The sequence below is a fragment of the Octopus bimaculoides genome, chromosome 1 (assembly GCF_001194135.2).
Source record: "Octopus bimaculoides isolate UCB-OBI-ISO-001 chromosome 1, ASM119413v2, whole genome shotgun sequence".
Taxonomy (NCBI): Eukaryota; Metazoa; Mollusca; class Cephalopoda; order Octopoda; family Octopodidae; genus Octopus; species Octopus bimaculoides.
The window spans coordinates 191499629-191523071 of NC_068981.1; the positions used below are offsets into that span (position 1 = coordinate 191499629).

The 23443-nt window shown below is 34.2% G+C and overlaps 1 protein-coding gene across 1 annotated transcript in view; it reads left to right on the forward strand.

Moving 5' to 3' along the window:
- The window catches only part of LOC106877592 (uncharacterized), a 76916-nt gene that overhangs the window by 12205 nt on the left and 41268 nt on the right, over nt 1–23443 (forward strand). Inside the window, exons 2-3 of the mRNA XM_052972953.1 lie at nt 1540–8355; nt 17502–17630. Of these exons, the coding sequence (XP_052828913.1) occupies nt 1540–8355; nt 17502–17630 (6945 nt within the window). The remainder of the gene's footprint in view (nt 1–1539; nt 8356–17501; nt 17631–23443) is intronic.

The window sequence follows — 23443 nt, forward strand, 5'->3', positions numbered from 1 at the left end:
GTAGCTGAGAAAATCATTTAAAAAAAATGATTTCATTGTTCCCATTTTGAGTTCAAGAAATATTTCATTTTATCTTTTAGCATCCACTATTCCATGTTTGCATGGGTCAGACAAAATTTGTTGTGGCAGATTTTTTATGGACTGATGCACTTTTGTCACCAACACTCGTTTTCACTAAAACTAATATTTCCCCATTGCATGTTTCCATGTAATATTGGAAATGTTTGATGGTGGTGCTCGTTTATCGCAGGATGTCAACCTAAGGGAGATAACCACACACGACGGTTTTTTTTGTTTTTTTTTCAGTTTGCATGTGTCAAATCCACTCAAATCTTTTTTGGTCAACCCAAGGCTATTGGTGCTTACCTAAGAAATCTATAGCCTTGATGAACAGAAAAGCCATGTGCTTGGGAAGTGAACTTCTTGACCACATGGCCATGGCCAGCCTATTTCAAATATGTATGTATTTCTAGAGCAGGGTTTTATTTACTGTGAACTTGAGATTTGTTTTCAATTATGATCTGTTCATAAATCATTTACAAAAGTTCCAAAAGATGCAGCTACTATTAACAACTACTCCATTTCTTGGTATCCTTGAGCTTAGTGTCATAACTACTGCTTACATTTGTAAACTTGGACATAGAGAGCTAAAAGCTCCAAGCTTCAGTATCATCTTTGTATACAGTGCAAGACTAAGTTATTGATTACCATTTTGATCCATTATTGCAAGATCGTTAACATCTAGCAGCTCTCAAGGACACTTATCCCTGATTTTTGTGAGCATATCTCAATAATAATGAAAGGCATGGACTTTAAAAGTCCTCACATCAAAACAAGGACCAAATAGGTTTACATCTCTTGACACCCAATCAATATTTTCTGTAGATCAAAATATGTGATGGAAAACTTTTAATTTTCAAAAGTGCTTCTTGTGAAGGCTTCATTGCTTGTGTCAGTTTAACACACCTTTTCAACTGAACAGTTTTATACAAGTTCTTTTGTTCTTACAATTTGATTATGCCTTGAAGACAGACATACTAACCATCAATACAAATGGTTAAAAAAATATTGTTGACACTGTATAAGTTGTTATATAGATCCAGCATTTTAAAGTGAAGCAATAGAATTTAGCTACTTGAAAAATTGTAGTACAAGGAATGTAACTATTAGTTAATCTTAAAATAATAAACATTTCTCCCTCCCACCTTCTCCTCTCTCTCTGAGTAAGAATTGGAAATATCTTTCTACATTGTTTAATATTAATTAAGAATATATTGTTTCTTCGCTACTTTCATAATTACCTGCCATATAATTTGTTGAATATTAACTATGCTGTTAGCTTTGTAAGACAATTGGTTAAGATGTTTAGGTTTGCAAATTTCTTTTTTCTGCATTACATGTGTTCTTAAATTCATTTGATTAATTGATAATAACTAGATTTTAGTAATGTTGTTAATGCCAAATTTTACTGTAAATGAAAAAAATGTTTCTTAAATATTACTTTACATAATTTTCTTATTTGTTTGTTTATTGTTTCAGGGAAAATAGGAATCTAAGCCAACAGGGAACTGTGTTGAAAATGAGTCAAAAATCAGATGGAAAATTAATTTCTAAACCAGTTGATGCTCAACTCTTTAATGTTGATCTATCTTCTGTTCCACTGCCACCTGCAGCAGCAGCGGTAGAAACTGTCGTTGAAGACACTTCGTTTTCATCACAAAATCAAACTGTGGCTTTCACAAAGAAAAAGTACAATGATGAGTGTAATTCCTCAAAAAGTATGTCCAATATTCTACCTCCATCTTCACTTTCATCTACAAGTTCCAGTTCTACAACCACAAGAATTCATTTGCCTTTTACATCAAGTGGATTGTCATTATCTAGTGATGTATCACAAATATCTACAACTTCAGTACCACAACCAGTGCCCCCTCCTGTGTCTATGCCAATGACATCAGTTTCCACATTGCCACCATTACCGCTAACACCTGTACCCCCTGTTCCACCACCACCAATCTTACCAGCAACACCTTCTTTAGGTCTATCAAATTTTCAAACACAAATTATGGTACAGCATAATAACAGTAGTAATGTAGTATCTTCTTCAACTCCATACATTGATAGTATGGATAAAGAAACAACACATTCTATGAAAAAAGATAGCATAGACATAACGAAATCTCTATCATCACCGGACGCTCAAAAGGATTCTAAATCTGATAAAAATCATATATTAGCAAAAACCCCTAATAGAATCACTCGATTTTCACTGAAGTCACCTGATGGTGGTGGCAAACCAAAAGTTTCGTTCCAGATAAAACGTAAAAATAGACCTATTGTTGGTGATAAAACAGAATCTATTGTTGAGGAAGAAGATGTAATCAACAGTAACCCTGGGCAGTTTGTCACCAGAAAGAGAGAAATGTTTAAACCAGCTGAAGTTGAGTCTGTAGCAGCTCAGCAAATTGCATTAATCAAAAGTTTAGGAATTTTGGAAAATGTTCAAAAGAAAGCTCAAACATCACCCACAGGTCTGGAAACAGAACCATCTTTATTAACAACAGATCGAACTTCTCCTACTGACAAAACAGTAGATAAAACTTTACTAAATAAAGTGAATGATAAAATATCAGAAATATCTCTTTTAGGGAAAGAGGAGGAAAAGCAATCATTGGATGACAAATCACAAGAGATGACCAATGAAAAATTTACCCCAGAGAAAGTCCGTGAACAATTTTCTCATGAAACTAGTCAAGAAAATTCAAACATTACAAATGATAAACCAAAAGAAGTTACTCCTCATGGGAGCCCAAGTGAAAATTTGAATAAAGAAAAGTTTACAGAGAAACCAGTGAGCGAGAAATCTGTTAATATAACTCCTGAAAAATCTCATGAACCTTCATCATCAATCAATCAATCTCGTGGAAAGTCTACGCGTGACAGAAGTTCAGACCATTCATCAATAGAACGAACGCATGATCGCTCAACTCGAGATAAATATGATAAGAATTTTGACAAGTCTCGTGATCGAAATACTCATGATCGTTCTGGGAGAGATAATTCCCACGATCGTTCTATAAGAGGGCAGTCCTATGAAAGAGGGGGAAGGGAGAAATCTCAAGACAGATCAAGAGACTGGGAAAGATCACGAGATCGATCAACAAGAGATAGATCTCGTGAAAGATCATATGACAGATCATCTCGAGACAGGCGTGATAGATCAAACAGAGATCGATCAAATAGAGACAGGTCACGTGATCGATCAACTCGTGATAGGTCACGAGACCGATCCACCCGTGGTAGATCAAGGGACCGATATATGAGGGAAAAGTCTTATGAGAGATCTCCAGATGAAAGATCTTTATCTGATAAACCTTCAGATCATATAAAAAATCGTTCTGATAATTCCTATGACTATAGAAACTCTCAGAGACGCTTTAATACTAGGGAAAGGAGAAGTCGATGGAGTGAAAGATATGATGATAATCGTTATAGTCGTACTTCTGATCGGTATAAAAGGGACACATATGACAATCGAATATCTTCTCATTATTATGATGATGATTACTATAATCGGTCGCATTATGAGGATAAAAGATCCCGCTATGATGACAGACCTTTTTACAGCCAAGATAAACATCAGCGATCTGATGATGTTTACTCAGATCGTTATGACAGAAGAAACAGGCGAAGTTTTCATCCTTCGGAAGAAAAAGTCTCTGACATAGATAGTAGTTTAAAAGATTCTAGTTCTCCAATCCGTCACTCATTTACTGGAACTAAATCATCAAGCATAGGTAGTGGAATAAATGCTATAAGTGTTCATTACAGCCAGACCAGTGATAGTGATAGTTCTCCTGTCCATAACTTAGATGGAATGAAGCAATATAATCAGCTACAGTATAGTTCTTCCAGTGTAGTTGTATCTAGTTCAAGTACAGTTCCAACAAACCAGCTGCCAGTATTTGGACAAGAACATCAAATACAAAATTACAGTAATAAATTAGATGAATGTGGTACTGCAACTAATTATAATTATGGTGATTCAACACCAGTCCGAGATGAACCAAATGATTATGAATTCAATTTTGCACAGAATTCCACTCCAGTTAATTCTTATCAGGGCTTTGGTAATCTTTATCAGCCTAATACTAGTGCAATGACTTGGTTGGCTCCTCCTCTAGAACCAGTCCAAGACATTGATGTAAACCAGAGAATTAACAGTACAACTACTATTCCAACTGTATTAGGGGATAATTCAAGTTATCCTTCTGTTCTAAATACCAGCATGCAACAGAAAGAACATGCAAGCATAGTTCCTATTACACTTGCCTCTCAGAATATAGCAGACCCATCAAGAATTAATATGAATATTTCCAATGCTGTCACTGAACACAGAATCCCTTCACTTCTAAAAGATTTCCCCAAAATCACTCATAATAACACTTCAACACAAAACTTTGCTCTAACTTCAAATGTTAATCAACTAAATTTGTCTTCTGTTTCTACTTCAACTGTAAGCTTGAACTCTAATATTAATCTAAATCCTTGTTTACCAAATTCAGTTGGACTGCCACCTGTTGCCATTAGTCATTTACCACCACCACCACCACCACCACCACTACCATCTGAAAGTAATGCAAACTTTTTAACTCGACCCTATGAAGTGAAACTTGAAAATTCAAGCTATAATGTTTTGAGTAATTATGCATCAAGTAAAACACCTTCTCAGTCTCAACCTGTCATTCATAGTAGTAACAAAGATTTCAGTTCCTCTCAAAAGGAACAACTTCAAGCTGTTACATCAATTGGTATTGCAGATATTACAGTAGGTAGTTTTAGTGATCCTAAAGTGTCTTTGACATCACAAAGTACTGTACAGAAACCTATTGCACAGATAAGTTATTCAGCAGATAAATTGCATGTTGCAGATTCTATCACTCAGTCTCCAAAGATAGATAGTTGTCATAAACCAGGGCTTGAAAATCAATTATTAACATCAGGCATTTCTGTAAAATCCACAGACTCTTCTGCTGAAGATTACAATAAATATTTTTCTTTGATAAGCAAACAAACATCCCAAATGAAGACAGTTGATGAACCAGCTCTACCAGTAAAAGATATTTGTAGTTCAGAAACAAAACTCCCTCAACGATCTGAGGCTAAATTAATTTCAAACCAATTGAAAAACACTGTTTCAACAAATATAGTTGTTGAACATGTCCCAATCATAGAATTTTCTCATATAATTGAACCTGCTGAGACTAAGCAGAGAACATTAGTCAGTAGCCATTTAGGAGAAGCAGAAGTTAGTTCCTCTGACTATTTATTGACAGAGCAATCAACGAAACTGGCAGTTAAAACAGAACAACCTTCACTTGAACAGTGTATACCAGACTCTGACTGTACTGATCAGAAGAAAGGTAAAATTAACGAAACTGATATTGAAAATGAAAGTCAAGAGAAGAGAGTTCCTGCTGTTGTAAACACAACAGATAGTCTTTGCCTAAAAGATAACTTTGAAGAAGAACTAATGGAAGTTGATTCTCCTGAAAGTTCTTGCTACATTGAGACAAATTTTAATATGTCTTCTGCTCCCAATGACAACCAAGGACAAACAGCTGACAATCGTGACGACCATTCAATCATTTCCACTTCATGTAGCAATAGCCAGATTCAAGATATACAAACTGAAGTTTCACATGGAAAAACTGAAAATAAAGTTTATCTGAAGTCGGATTGCAAAGTGACAGATAGTTCAACACTATCAAATCGAGAAAATGAAATTTCTTCTAGTGATATGCAGAAAACAAGCTGTGATATTCTTAACTCTGAGAACACTATTTCTACAACTGGTAATGAAGAGAAAATCAAATTCTCTTCTCCAGATTTGTCAAATTCAGTGACAATTAGTAAATACTCAGAAAGCTCTCGTCAGACATCTACTGACAACAAACACATAAAATTTCAGCATGTCATTCGTAGTATTACCACAGACAGTACTTATTCAGTTGATGTCACATCATCTGATGAAAAATTCCACAAAATAAACAAACCAAAATTTCATGCTCTTCAGAAAGATAGACAAAATATTCCAAAATTTGACACTTTATCTCCAAAGAATACTAGTCAGGTAATTTCAAGTGGGAAAGAAATTAAGAGTGGCAAGGTTAGTGGTAGCAGACCAACATCACGCTGGGATGTTTCTAATCCATCTCAAAGCAAGAACAGTGATATTACAAAGTCATCTTCTGTTGCTACTTCAAGTGAAGTACAAAGTTCCAAATTACTGAACCAGAATATTTTTGAAATAATTGGTGAATCTAAAAATATTTTCCAGAAAGATAGTCAGAATCTTGTGTCTGTAACAAATACTAAAGTTGGTCAAGTAAGTGTGCTGAAGGAGAGTGAGACTGTTAAAGAACAGACCATTTCAGTATTCTACGAAAGTCTTGAATCTGAATACCAAGATAAGGTTAGTAAGAGTCAATTGCCCAGCATGAAGAAAGAAGAAAAGTTCAAAGTTGAACCAATACTTGAGCAGCCGTTCAAAGATACAACGTTGTTGGAAACACAAGAACCTGTAAATGTTGAATTATCCAAAGTAAATGAGTTGAATGAATCAAAAGAGCTAACCGTACTAAGTTCAAATGAATTTTCAGTAAATAGTAGTGACCAGCTTAAAGGAAAGGAGGAAAACACTGTGGTGGCTGCAGAACAAACTAATGAAGAAGAGCTATTGGCAAGAAGTGTTGATACCATTTCTTCTAAGACTGAACAGGCAAGTGAGATCAGTGTTAGTGAGGATAATGCAGAATGTTCTACACTTGTAGAAACCAGTGTAAGAAATGAAGACTGTAGTAGTAAAGATGAAGGCATTGAGTCACCAACTCAAGAAAAGTCCATCAAAGGTAGTAAAAAGTCTGAGAGTGTGTCTCAGACATGCCTAACTCCTGCACCCAGAAGAAGTGGACGCATTCGATCGTTAGAAGAGAAGAGAGTTCGTGAGAAAGAAGGGAAAAAGGAAAAAGATTGCCGTACAAAGAAGGTGAAGACAGATAAAGAAGCTGAAGATAAGGAGAAGCTTATTCACGAAGATAAAAATATCGATGATCCTGGAACAAAGGATGTTTCCATAAAAGAAGAGGTAGCAAAAGAAGCTGAGGAGAGAAAAGAACGAGAAGGTAGACGAACTAGAAACCGAGCCAGCAACAAAGAAGAGGAGGATCTAAAGGAAGAGATGGATAAAAAACGTCGAGACATTAACAACAGACAGGTAAAAGAGGACAAGAAAGTGACAGAAGTAGTAAAAGAGAAGCCGAAACGTGTTACTCGAAACAAAAAGCTTTTGGAGCCTGAAAAGACTAAGTCAGATCAGATTGGATCAGAAAATGAGATTAAACAAGATGAGCCTGAAGCTGCTATATTAAATGTTGCTTCTGATTGTTCACAAACAGATACAACCTCTAATTCAGTTAGCCAAATTAAAAAACCTTCGGCTGTTACAAGTAGCTATAGCCTGAACCCGACACAAAACAGTGCATCTTCTCTTCAGAAAGATTCATTCCAAACCACTCCTACAACCACTGACCAACCAGCCATTAATAAAGAAACGAAGAAAGAAGATTCCCTTACATCATCACGTCCCTTAAAGGTCAAGTCAAGGTGGAGAAAAACAATGGAAGCTGAGTGGTTATCAGCCAGTGCACATATAACAAGTACATCAACTGACTTGTCCAGTAGTGTCAGTACTACTATACCTACCACACTATCACCCCAAATCTCCCCTTCTTTGCAAACATTACCATCAGCAACTATTGTGACATCGTTGCCATCTCTGCCACAAACATTAACCAGCCCCTCTTTACCATCTTCTTCATGTGCTCAGCCATCTGATCTTACAGTACCTTTAGGATCTCAGGCCAGTATTCATCAGACACAACCAACAACTCTTCTACAGCAAGCAACACCTTCGTCGCTACAGCAGCCGTCCATTCAGATCTCTTCCTCTCAGATTTCTCCTCAACAGAAATGCCAACCAGTGGTTTCAACAACATTCCAAAGTTCAGATGAAATCCTAATTAGCAGTAAGACTGCCTCAGCTAACAGCAGCATTATTGAAGATCATCGTAAGTCCTATTTACAAAAGCCAACAGTTGATACTATCTTAGAAGAAGAGGAGGAGGAAGAAGTAGAAGGGGAACACAAAAACAAGGATGTAACTCTTCAAGAGGATGTAGCAAACCTGGTACCGTCATCGATCAAAGATACTCCAAGCCGACCAGATGTAGAAGCGAACAAAGAAAATGATGGATCTTACGAGGAAATTATAGACAATATATATCTTACTGAAAGGTGAGTACAAACAGAAATATATGTTTTTATCTTTGTTAATATTTATATCTTGGTGAGCTTCTGCTTATGTATCAGGTCATCCCCTAAATTCTGTCCGAATTTTGAATAAAGAAAACAAGTGATCAAATGTTATATTTAATTGAAATTTAATCATCAATGTACTTTCCCTGATTATCTATGACTTACTTCTATCTTTTTACAAGCTTTTTAATCCCATCAATGTAAAACTCTTTGGTTTCAAAGCAAAGAACTCTGAAAAAAGTGAATTACTCCTTTGCAATTCCATGAGATAGAAAGAAGAACCTTTTTCCCATGAAGATCCCTTCTCGGTTGTGGTTGAGCTTTTCCCTTTTACCAAGCCACTGTTTACAACGTTTAACAGTTCGATAGAAGATCCATTTTTTGTCACCAGTCACAAGTCTATCCAAAAACGGTGAAATGAGTTCATGAGAATGGAGAGAAGAGCAGATGTCAACTCAGGATTTGCAGTTGCTTTCGACCAATTCATGAGGCACCCATTTTCCAAGTTTAGGAACCTTTCCAAGTTGTTGAAGATGATGATGAACAGTTGTATGGTTTGAACTTAGCTTTATTGCCAATTCTTCAACTGATTCTGCAGGATTTTCTTCAAGTAATGCCTCAAAGAGCTTATCATCAAACTCAGCTGGACATCCTGTTCGATCTTCATCTTCAAGGCTGAAATCTCCACTTCTGGATTTTGCAAACCATCTTCTGCAAATTCTTTCATTCAAGCATTCTTTCCCATGAACTGAGTGTATGTTTCGAGTCTCTTTGGATGCAGAGTTTCCTTTTTTGTACTCATAAAGCATTATGTGCTTCAAATGCTCTTTGGATACTTCCATGTTATAAAGGGTTTTAATCAAAGAAATTTTAATTGTATTATTCTGTAAAATAATATTTAATTAGTTTACACAAATACATAAAAATAATTTTTAATTCCATTAGACATTCTAAAGTTCTATTAAATTTCATTCAATTTAAAATAAGGTAAAATCGCACAGAACTTATGGGATGATCTGATACATTGGTAAATGGAAGTAATGGTGGTTACAATGGGGGGATTCTAAAATATGAAATGTTTATTTTTAAGTTTCAGTCAGTGAAATGTCATCGAAAATTCATAGGTCCACAAAGTTGTGTTTGTAAAGATTAGGCACAGTTTACATTAAAATACAAGGAAATATATTTAATTCTTACAAGGATATGACTGACAGTTATTTTGAAGTTTTGGCTTTATAGCCTTCATCAGGCTGTAAATAACTTTGGTTTTCTTAGTCTTATAGCTTTTTTTTTATTATAGGGTTCATCTTGTGAGAGAACCAAAGTAAATGGAGAGTGGGTGTGTATTATATTTTTATGGTATAGCTTTATGGTTGATTTGATTGGGTAGGTAGAAACTACTTTATTAGAAAAAAGAAGTAGCAATAGAATAAGGGTGAGCGGAGGAAAGAATGGTGAAGATTTTTTTTCTGGTTTGACAGCTGAATCTATGTAGAAACTATTTGAGTGGTTAAAGGGATTATTATGTTATTCATTCGGTCATGGATGTAAATAGACTGAAAGTGAAATGAAATATATTTTGATCTTAATGCTAATGATTTAAGTTTCTTATTTTTTACTGTTATTTTTGCTCAACTCCAAATGAGTTCTGAATAAGCCAACCTATAATCCAATTAAAACATTGTATATATGACTACATTATCCAACATGTGCTTCCATTCCTAAAACGATGGAAAGTGTTTTGAGGAAGATTTATTATTCCTAGTTATTCGAGTTTCCACATTAAATTGACCTACTGGTTTGTGCTGTTTTCTGTTTAACCAACTTCATCTTGCTGAGTTCTGCCATCAACATTATATTGATATCAAGCTAGCATGGCGACTCAATAGCCAAAAGAAATTATAGATGAATTTGAACAGTAAAACTATTTTAGTATTTAGATTTTCTATGTAATGAAGAGTTCTATAAAATGTCTTGTGTGTACGTACAAACACACACTAGTGTACCTATGTCAAAAACTGATGACAGTTTTTAATTATAGAGATTGGTGCATCTGTACCAAAATAATCTTCAAGGAATTTCTTCAATGCTATAGTAAACACTTCACCAAGGCAGCTTCCTTCAGTGAATTCACAGCATCACAAACAGAAGTCACCTGTGATTGGCTGGTACCTAACTAATTGTGATGCTTTTTCACTTTTATTATCCTTGATTTTTTTTTTTTTTAATCTTGACATTCAATAAGAAAAGTATTTAGAGAATGGACATGTTTGATAATGAAACTATTTACATTACTAATTATATCTTCGATATTCCTCCATAGTTAACATTGACATTAACCCATTAGCATTCCGATCACTCTGTCAAACATAATGCTTATTTATTCACATTGTTTTGAAGTAATCATGCATTATCTCATAGATTTGAGATTTCAATAATGTGATGGTTTATTTTTAGCATGGCATTGTTGAGTAGGTGTGAAAGGCTGAATCTGGCCGGTTTGAACATAAAACAGGTAGAATATTTGGATCTGGTATGCCTGGTTTAAATGCTAAAGGGTTAAATTGAAAGGACCTATAATCACTGGTAGCATCATATATATTTACAAAAATATTACTATATTATTTACAAAACACTCAAAGATTTTCGTATTCTTTCATCACAGTGTTTATAGTAAAATTGCAGGCTCTTGCTCTCTCCTTGTTTTTCAGTGAGAACAGTGTGATAAGCATATCATCCTTCCACTCACTGTCATTTTACTTTTCACTTTTTCTGTATGTCATTTGACAGCCTCATACTTCCACACTTCATAGCATGACAATGAACAATAATTCTAAGCTCAATATTATATGTGGATAATTTTATCATCAGGTTTCATGTGGACATGAGTTAAGTCAACTATGAATATCAACTGATTTATATTTATTTTTTAACATTGCAATTTTTGTTGCAAATATTGGTTAATTTGCTTGCTACCATATATCTGCGGAAATACAATGCTGTTTCACTTAATTTTGAAAATAATTAAAAATTTAGCAAAATAACTTTGTCATTATTAACCTGATGTTTAGAACATTAATTAGCATGAAATTTTGCTGGAGAGTTTTAATGTAAATCACTTTAAGACATGATGTTTGTATCATAGAACTAGGGCAGTCTTAGGCGGTTTGGTATTGAAGGAGTTAATTACAAGTTAATATATATATATATATATATATATATATATATATATTGTTGTACTTGGGGATGGTCATGTTGCCAGTTTAGCCAATATACATATTGTTTTGTTTTAATAGTTTCAGAGAGCTTACATGTTTTATAGTCATATATGCATATATACATAAAAGCATTAGAAGATTTGGTCTGTCTCCATCCCATTGCAGTATGAACTGTAAATGGTATTGGACATAATGATGATTGTGAGTGTAGAATTTCAAGCTTCACTCTACTATTTCTTTTGTGATTAGTTCAGAATGGGTTTCATTGCAAAGTTCTCAATGTTTTAACAACTGTAAATGTCACTTAACCCTCTTGCTATTCATGCAAATATAAATTCTTTTATTTTTTTTTATAGTTTTCTTCGTTACTTAAATGTATTCAGATTTCACTCTGTTATTTCCTCTCACGGGATGAAACAATTTGATGTAGATGTTTATGTAAGCAATTTGGCACAACTGACTGGACATTCAACCTGTTTCAGCAACAGTACTTTTTGGTACTGGAGGCAAACACACGTACACTCACAAAAATGGATGGAAAGAGTGAGAGAGACAGACAGAAGATATTTCTTTTTCTTGACCCTTTCTCTATCCTTATATACATAAAAGTGACAAAAGATTTTTATAGAGTAATCATTATTCTTTCATCACAGAGTTTGTAGTAAAACTGCAGGCTTTCACTTTCTCCCTGTTTGTCAGTGAGAACAGTGTGCTAAACACTTCATCCTTCCACTCACTGTCATTTTACTTGTCACTTTTATCTGTTTATGTCAAATGACATACACAGAGATGGAGAATGAAACATTAAAATATCTATCAAATAGGTAAGTCAAATAAGCAACACCAAAATGGCTGTGTCCAAATGTCTCATACCCTCCCTCAACATCATTAATCTATAATCTGTCATAGATCATCCATTAAGGCTTTACTTTAATCATATTTACCATTTTTTTCTGTAAACATTAGCCAGTGTCTCTCTTTTTTTCCCCCCTTCCTTAATTTTGTCCTAAAAACAATTCACATGTACTCAGCAATTTATATCAAACTTTAACTCATTCCTTATATGAAGGGTGTGAATCTTTTTCCAGTTTGGAAAATGTATGTAGTGATCTTTGTTAGCTTAATTGACTGAAACAAATCTAAAACATTGAGAACAAATGGATACACACATAGTATTTTAGTTTTATCAACAATATCTGAGATCAATGAACCAGTTGATTCTGTTTTATTTTTTAGGCAGTTTAATCAAATGTTGTTCTTGTTTCCAGTTCAAATTTACAATTGGTACAATGTTTATTAGGAGATATCAACTGAGACCTTGAAAGTGCCTTCCAGTGGAGACCTGCCAGTCTTTTCTCTTTCAACAACCAGAAAACACAAACACTGTACACAAATAAACCCCAATGCACCTCATCCTATTCCTATAATATGAGCAGCATATAACTATGTCTATCATGTGTGCATGTGTGTGTGATCTTATAATATCCATCTTCCATGCTGGCATGGATTGGATAGTTTGACAGGATTCAATGAACTGTCATGCTCCAATGTCTGTTTTTGCATGGTTTCTATGGCTGGATGCCATTCCTTTTCCTGGCACCAGCATTAGTAAAATTGCCCTGTAGCTTGCATGACTAAGATCTCAATCAACTGAGTGGGGCTAAAATTAAGAAGTTGGCAGCTTTATGTATAAATAACATAAATTTCACTGAATTAGTATGGGATTTGTCAGCCTATTTGATCATTCAAACTACAAATAAAACTGTCATGAGCTTGGTAAATACAATATTAGCAATGTTGGTGGAGATAGAGGTAGGGGTGTCTTTTTTTTTATTAAGAATCTAGAATCCAATGCCTCAAGATTGTTTAGAGTGAATAAATAAATTGCTTAGTGAATAGAAAATTAAAAATGCTGTATAATGGGGTTAAGACCATTTAACAAGTTACAAATGTATAACTGGAAATTGTTTATGCAGATACCTATGTCTAAGTACTAGTAAATTTTTCATGACATCTACAAATATATTTTGGCTAGATAACAGTAATAAAGCCAAACACATTCCATTTAAATTAACATGAAAGATATTGAAGCAAAATATGGCTTCAACAATTTCAAAGGCATTCCATTTAATTTGTAAATTACGATTCTGAATATTGATAATGGCTAACCAAGAGATGGGCTGAATACAATCCAGTAAGATCATACAGTTAAAGTGTCTCCCCTCCAGATTAAGTGTACAGCACAGACTGTAATTCATATTAGTGAGCAAAAGCATTTTTTTTTTTTTTTAAAGTTTTATATCATTATATCATTGCTTTGTATTATGGTACATAGATACATACATACATACACAGTTGTCACTTGCAATTAAGTATGACTTGGTGGCATGTACCAAGCTTTCACTAATTGTTTAAAGTGCCCATGTAATAATCACAGGCAAACATAGACACCCACATATCAATTATATATAAAGGATCTTAAGATGCTGGACCTCATTGAGGAGATGATAAGGGACTGAGACTAGTGGCAATTTGCTGTACCTGAGAAGACATGTCACGCTAAGTAAAATTGTGGCCATCTATACGTACAGGCATGTCTTTTATTGCCATGCCCCACTCCCTCTCCCAGCTGAGAGATCTTTATCTTGCTGGTGCTGGAGCCATGAAAAATGCACTTGTGCCAGTGCTGTATAAACACACTCATGCTAGTGGCACATAAAAAGCACCCAGCTCACTCTGTAAAGTGGTTGGTATTAGGAAGGGCATCTAGCTGTAGAAACCGTGCTGAAGCAGACAATTGGAGTCTCAACAGCTCTTGTCAAACTGTTCAGCTCATGCCAGCATGGAAAAGAGATGTTAAATAGTGATGATTTTATATACACACACACACACACACACACACACACACACACACACACACACACACATTGATTAACGTCTGCCTTCCGTGCTGACATGTATGAAGCATTTTAATTTACAACAGCATAGAAGGCTTGTTAGTTGTTGGTAGCTTATATTATTTTGGAAGCTTAATCTGCAGTGGAGGTTGGTGTTACAAAAGCATAGTAACCAAAGTATGGATGCAATGGAAAAAGATCGGGGGGGCAATAACCTATGTTAACAACAAAATAATTATCTAAGTGAAGGGTAGATTGATTCCTCTGTACAAATTGAGATATTACATGATAATGAGCCATGATCTTTTAATGTGAAAGATTTACTAGAGCATGATAACTGAGGCAAGCATGCTCTAATGGATGTGTATTGAGAGAAAAACTAGGCATTAAAGGTATTTGCTATATTGTACAAGAAGAAAGGTTGAAATAGTATGTGCATAGGATGCTTATGAAAAATGATAGTCAGGGAGAAAAAGCCTGTTATTGAAAGCATTGACAGAAGTAGGTAGTTTGATCTCAGAATGAGAAATGGTGTGATGCTGTAGTAAATTTGGTCCATCTAACCCATGCCGATATGGAAAAGTAGATGTGAAAATAATGATATTGCTGTTGCTGATGATGAATCCTGTTCAGTAGCTTCATAGCAAAATGTCTTAAATCAATGTTTGTTACAGGAGTGCAAGAAAAGAAAGTAGAAGGGTTTATTTTAACCCTGTAATGCAAAACTACATTGTATGGGCCTTTTGGAGTTTAGCAACAACAAATCATGCAATTGTATTGAAAAGGCATTGATGTTGTATGGGCAGAGTATACCCTTTAAGGTACATATACATACACTCTGTGTGTGTTGATACATGCAAATACACATGAGGAAATTTGCTCTCCTCAAAAGAACTGGGTGGCATTTACCCTATACTACAATTTTTGCAAAACCAGTCTGGACTGTGATGAATACTTTCATACACCAAGACTGCCACTCATCTCCAACTTTGCAGAAACCTCTTTTCTTTCAGTCCTCAACTGCAATAACATCACAGTGATCTGTATTTCTGTACACACATGATATATCCCCTCTAAATCTATCCTCTTTCACACCATCAGATCACCACATTGAGTACATACATACCAAGTGCCAAAAAAAAACCCCTCTGGTCACCTCAAACCAACAAAGCTATCAGCCCTGACAATGTCCTTCTCATTACCCTCAAGCATTTCTCCCTCATCCCACCTAGCATGGTTGTTTGAACTGCTAAATATAGCAGCTGAATTTTCCTCAAATCACACCATACCATCTTAAAATAAGAAGGACATATTGTGTTATGCTTTGAATAATGGATGTAGTAGTTGATGTTGGAATGCCTTTGATCAGAAGTTGGCTCAATCAAGGCTGACCTGATGTGAAACAACAATGAAATGTTGATGAAGTGAAGCAGGTTGTTTCTCAGCACCCTGGTACTTAGGGTATATACCATGCATGTATATCTCACATATACCACCAATATCCAGCATGTATAGACATGCTCAGGATAGGCTCAGGCATGGCTGTCTAGTTAGGACATTCGCTTTGTAATAGTGCTTTCTCGTTCAGACTCACTGCTTGGTATTTTGGGACATCTTTTTACTTTAGTCTTGGATAGTACCAATATCTTGTGAACCAACTGTGTGTTGTTATTATCATCATCATTATAATCACTTAACAGCTGTTTTCCATGCTGGCATGAGTTGAATGGTTTGGCAGGAGCTGGCAAATCAGAAGACTGTGCCTAGCTATGCTGTCTGCTTTGGCATGGTTTCTACTTTACTAATGCCAATTACTCTACAGAGTGAACTGGGTTCTTTTTATGTGGCAACAGTAAGGTCACCAACTGTGTGTGTGTGTATTTCAAATGCATTTAATATACAGATGATAACTTATGAAGATGTCCACTTTCTTCAGGCATTTCACTTATAATATATTCAAATATTAAGTGACTCATGTTTATAATAATCTAGCCTATCCTTTTTTAGATAATGCAGCATGTATATATGAGTGGAATGTTGATCTAAGCACAAAGTCTGAAATATCTGGTGGTGTGCTACATTGAATTCTACTATTGAAAATGTACATACAGTAATCCCTCAACTATCACAGGTGTTACAGCCCAAACCCCCCTCCCCACGATAGGTGAAAATCTGCAAAGTATATTTTAAAAAATTTTTATAATTTGTATATATTTATATTATTATAAATGCAAAACAACACCATGGAGGAATTGACATAAGCTTAAATAATTAACCGCGATATGGCCAGGGATTACTGTATACGTGTGTGTGAGTGGGTATGTTTATATGCTTTCTCATAGACACTATCAACCAGCAAGTGATGGTGTTTATGTCCCACATTAATTGGTCTTGTTGGTCATGCAAAAGTCATGGAATAAAGTATTTTAACTAAAAGCTAAAGTACATGTTGGCATGAGAAAGAACATTCAGCCATAAAATACAATCTCAACAAGTCTCATCCAACTCATGCAAGCATGGAAAAGGCAGTCATTAAAACAATGATATATAACTTTAAGAAGAAGAAAAAAACATTAGAGAAAAGTATCTGATATTGAAGATGAATGGCCATAGTTGGAAGGCTTTCATCATAGGTCCACCTAATCTTAGCCTTCCTTGTATCAAACCACAACTAACCACAAATATTTCCAACCAACGAGTAATCCTCTATTTCAATGCCTATCACCAATTCACTTGTCAACCACCATCACCACCTTCATACAAGCCATACATTAAAACATCACTGGTTAAAATATTGTCATCAAGTTAACATTAGTAATGCAAGAGTTGTTAAAATTAAGCAGTCATCCTCTTTCTTCTGCATGAATGTTCATACTTCCATATATATATAATGTGTGAATTATATGGTTCCAAATTGGTTATAAAATGTTTCAATGCAATATTTTTACTTGATAGCTTTTATTGTTAATACAATGTGCTCTCTCTGAATTCTTTTCATTTATAACTTCAGGAAAAAATCAAAACAAATGAGGGAAGTACGGCGTATGGTTTGTGATTGCACAATAAACCCTGAAGATAGAGATGCCAACTTGGATGCTTGTGGAGAAGATTGTTTGAACCGGATGCTGATGATAGAATGGTAAATACACAACTGGTTGACTTCACCTTTCAAAATGTATCAGCATAGAAATTTTTTTCCCCCCATCCCTGACATTAAATGATAATTAAAAAAAAAATTCAAGCCAGAAATTACTACCATATTTGATGGCATATAAGATGTACTTCTTCCCTACCAAATCTCTCAAAAAATTGCCCCAGGTCCTATATGTAAAGTTAAGCCTCCCATAAACTTTAATGCACTAAAACTTTTTTCCTGAAATTCTGGCCATAGGTCTTTTATGCCATCAGATACGGCGTGCGTGTGTATATTATTACATAGGTCTATCTTTGCTAAAGGTGTAAAATTAAATTTCCTGGATGCTTTTTACTTTTTTTTTTTGTATGGTAGGCTCAGTCCTTTTTTAGTGATATTTTATATATAACATTATTATTATCTTTGTTGTTTAAATTTTACCATGGTTCAGTTTTACTTCACATCTTTCAGTAATCAATAAGATTATGTTGCACTTTAGTAAAGGAGTTGATTCATTTATGGGCACTCATCTCCAAAAATATGGAACTTTGTTCTTAAAGATTTATAGATGACCACCCTGTAGAATTGTAAGACTTGGATAGGAACTGAAAAGCTTTGGATATTTAGACAAAGGGAAATGTAGTGTCGTGGCATTGCTACTTCTCTCAAAAGTTTTGCAAAATAACTTTGTGTTGAATGAAACCACGTTACAAACTTAGCCTATCAGATGAATGACAATGATTACAAAACTGGGAAAATAATAGGTATTGGGAAGAAATATTAATAATAACAATAATGATGATGATTTCTAACATTTGCAGATGACAATTAAATCAACTGTAGATAAGTACTTAATTTATTGAACTTTAGAAGGGTGAAAAGCCTGTTTTTTTGTGGGATTTGAATCAGAACATAAATGTGACTAAATACTGTTAAATAGTCCTGTCTTTTGTCCAACACTCTTTTGAAATCTATCATCAGTACTAATAATATAAAGTAGCCAATTTTTTTATCACTTGTCAGCAGTACCAGAAACTGGACAACATAAATTACTAGAATCTCAAAAAGATTTTTTTTTTTTAAAATTCAACAAGCAGCATAGAAAGCCTTGAATTTTTTGCTACATTGTCATGATAGAATGTCAAAGTTGTTGGCGCTGTTAGTTACGCATCTATATATAGAACAAGAATTATAGTTTTTTTTCTTCCAAAGTCATAGAAATCTGTTTTCAGAGGAAATGGAAGTGTGACAAAATATTTTCATTTCATTAATTGATATTTAATAAAGAAGACTAGTTTCAACCTGCAACCATAAAAACCCTATCATTCACTCAGCTTGCAAACTATGAGTAGTGGCTGCATCAGTATTCCGGGCACACATTGGCCCCCATTACAAGTGTTGGGTATTTACTGGTACTGATGGTTGCAGAGCCAGTTAAGATTATTAAACAATATCTAATTCCCTGCTTTTACTTATGTCTTTCTAATTCTGCTAGGGTCAGTCAGTTGTATTTTAATGATCCTTCTGACATCAGTAGAATAACTTCTAGTGATTGATTTAATTTATATTGTGTTTGTTTGTAAAAAAAAGGACTTGTCTCAACAAAAGAATCTGAAATATTCTTTTAAAATAATGACATAAGTGGGTGGTTCTTAATTTTTTTCCCCACAATTCAAAAAAATATAATTTTAGTTTGATAGTGTTTGATAATTATGAATGGGTAAGAAAGTAACCTAAAAAAAAGTAATAACTTTTATTTTTCCTTATACAGACACATTCCTTTCTCATTAATATGGGAAAGGTTCTATAAATTTTTCTTTTCATTTTCTTCAAAACTATTTAAAAGGATTATTTTTCTTCCCTTTTATGCTTGCATTGAAACAGAATTTCTTAGAAAATTTCATTTGAGTATATGGTCAAAAAGTTTGATTTGAGGAGGAAAAAGAAACATTATTGTTGCTGGAATATTTAAATTTCTGTGAATGTCTATTTATTTTGGTTGTATGATATTTTTTTTAATGATTTTGTTATTTTTTTAAAAATTACTCGTACATAATATAAGTGAGTGTAGATTTGAATAATTATGGGTATTAGTTGAATGTGCACCAAATGCTGATAAGTTACCATTTGTATAGCATTATATTACTAAAGATAATCTTTACAAATACAGAAATACGTTTTTTTATTGAAGGCAGTTCTTTGTTCCCTTCAATTTAGAACATTTTACAGCTATCATTTATGCATAGTATTGGTTTATCAAAAAATTCATGAGAGAACACAGTATTTCAAAATTTACACCCTGCAATTTTTATCCAATATCTTCACTCTTGCTGATTTGCTGTTCACCAACAACCAAGAAGGAACAAAAGCAGATATCTCACAGCGACAGGAGAAAGGTCTACTTAAATTGTTACCATAAGGTAATCTGTTACTGGACAATGTTTTTTTTTTCTATTTTCTGCAGGCAGACGATACATCTTTGTTACACTGCTAAACAGGCCACATCTTGGACATTACATAATGCTACAGTTGCATGGCTGGTCTGTTGCGTGCGCTGATCTGGAACCAATGCACATCATGAACAGCTTGAAGGCATTTCCATCTGCAGCTACTGTGGCTGTGCTGTATCTGAAAAGAACATCTTCATCTTCCTCCGACTAGTGAGTGATAAAAAGATAATGATGACCGAGCATTTAGCTACTATTCTTTTACACAACCGTCTATACAAACAATTTCATCAGCTATTGGTGGTGCACATTTAACAAAAACTATTACAAATGCATGCCTTAAAACATGTTTTAAATGCAAGCCTTAACCTTTCTGTTGGTGGGTTATCGAATTGATTGAAACATCTTCATAAAATATTAGCTCTCAATCTATAAATTAATACAGATTACATTCAGATTTCTTTTCACAATTTCTGTAATACTTCAATTATAATTCTTTGATCCACCACGTCAAAGGTAAAGGCTTGTATTGTTAAGTTTACAAACTAAGGAATAACAAGGATTTTTTTTCTTATCTAGTTAAAATTTAACACACTGACTTAAATACAGCTACAATGATGTTTTTTTTTTCTTTATTGTGTCTGTATGTGTTTTTTTTTAATGAATATTATCTAATAATATACTTTTGTCTTCAGCTGGATTAGATGACACTGAAAACTGTTAATTACTCCTAATTAAAAAGAAAAATTTACTTACATTTAGAAATCTACTTACATTTAGAACAGTGTATTACTTTCATACTACAAATAATTTATTATTATATTACTCATTTCGAATTTTTCATAGTTTTAAAGAATCAAGACTGAAAGCTTGATAAATTATTGAATGATGATTGTTGATAGCTTTGATCTATTATTCAGATAGGAATCTTACCTCAACCTCTCTTTAGAATTTGTTTTCTACACCATAACAGATTGTCATTGAAAATTAAGTCTAAACATTACACTTACATCACTAATTAACATCAACAGATAGCAAATATATACATTGTTTGATAGGAAAGTTACTTTGTATACACACTGAATAGCATTTACCAGCTAGACTACAAGTTGGAATTCCAGAATAACCTCATTTAATACTTAGATAAATGTACTTCTTTCTTTCTGTATCAACATCAGGAGGCTATTTTATTTTTTCTCACACATTATCATATGGTCATTAGATTGTTCATTTTCCATGCTAGCAAGGTTTAGATGAATATATCATTGAGGCATTGTTTTGCAAGTGGATACCTTTCCTGTTGTTAACCCTTATCTGTTTTGCAAGTAAAGGATCTCTTATTCCATATGTCTTCAAAGGTGCAAAGCAACAAACCATCTGCTAATTGGTTTGTTGACAGGGAAAAGTACAACATCACTGCTTATAGTTTTTGATATTTAGAGAAATACAAATGTAAATAAGCTCATGAACACATGCACACATTCGCATACATGCATATGATGAGCTTCTTTCACTTTCTGTCTGTCAAATTCACCCACATGTAGACAACATTTGTCCAAGGTTCTGTGTAGTGGAACTGAACTTGAAACCGCATGGAAAGAGAACTACTTGGACAGTATGGTCATGCCTGTGGTTTATGGTTGTGTGACTACATTCTGAAATGATACTAAAAGCTCCCTGCATGAAGCGGTCTTAGATAATCTTTTTGATGACAGTGATGTTTGTGAAAATGTTCACTAAGCTTTTCAGTGTTTTGAAATAAGAACTTAGTTACCATCCCATGTTCCTTCACAGTTATCATTGAACCTCCATAGCAGCCCTAATTAAACAGACATATATTCAGAGGCTTTTCAGTTATGATCATCCTGACATTTTTCTCAGACACACCACACCTGGGGTCACATTATTCAATCTATTCTTTAGCTGCTGTCCCTCATTCTTCTTCACAATACTATACTCTCAATTTGGTGGAGGATGTGGTGCTTCAGAAAAAAATGTGCATATGCTGCTGGGCTCTCTTTATCAAGGGCCAGTGTTGGTATATTATGTGAGGTCCAACAAAATTGAAGTTATGCAGTATCTCTAAACTTGCTGTAACACACTACATAAGTAAAATATAGATACAGAAAAGCTAACATGGTTGCTTAATTGATAGATTAAGGTTGATGATCAGAAAATTTAAGACCCACTATTTTAATGAAATGCTTGGGATCAGAACTTGAGTATTTGGAATTAATACAGAACTGAAATCAGTAAACTGCATTTTCAGCGTCGCCTTACTGGCACTTGTGCTGGTGGCACGTGAACAAAACATTCGATCGAGGTCATTGCCAGTGCCGCTGGACAGACTGACATTCCTCACTTTTAAATAGGTTGCTGCCTAGTGAAAGGCATTTAAAAGTGCGTCCTTTAAGGACCTACTCACATCAGCAAACTGGTGCAAACACTGAGCTTACATATATTTTCAATACTTAACCAACCAAAGCATTTTACATTAGTTTGAACATATTCAAGCTATCTTGGGAATATAATTAGTCCCCATTTGAAATGTAACTTGTCTTTATCTCAGAACTATAAATAGTCCTCATCGTAGAAATATAGTTTTCACCCTAGAAATATAGATAGTCCACATTTCTCTAAAATAGTCCTTATCTCACTAATATAGTTCTCATTTCTGGAATTTAGTGAATCTCTGTCTCAGAAACTATAGATATAGTCTTCATCTCAGAAATGTAGTTAGTCATCTTTTCAGATATTTTGCCCTTCTCATATGAATATATTTAGTCACCATCTCACACACATAATAATTAGTCTTCATCCCTAAAATATTGTTAAACTTCTTCTCAGAAATATTGTTGTCCTCATTTTAGAAACATATATTGTCCCAATCTCAGTAATCTAGATAATATAGTTAGTCTTTATTTCACAAATGTATATTTAGTTCTCTCAGCCATATAAGTTTGTCCTTTTCTTAGAAATATAGTTAGTTCACCTGTCAGATATACAGTTGGCCCTTCTCTCAGAATTATAGTTTGTTCTTCTCTTAGAAATATAGTTAGCCATTCATTCAGAAACTTAGTTAGCCGTTCTCTGAAATATAGCTATACTTTCTCTCAGAAATATAATTCTCTTAGAAATACAGTTAGTCCTTCTTTCAGAAATACAGTCAGTCCTTCTCTCAGAAATACACTTAGTCCATCTCTCAGAAATACACTTAGTCCATCTCTCAGAAATACAGTTAGTTCTTCTCTCAGAAATACAGTTAGTCCATCTCTCAGAAATACACTTAGTCCATCTCTCAGAAATACACTTAGTCCATCTCTCAGAAATACACTTAGTCCTTCTCTCAGAAATACAGTTAGTCCATCTCTC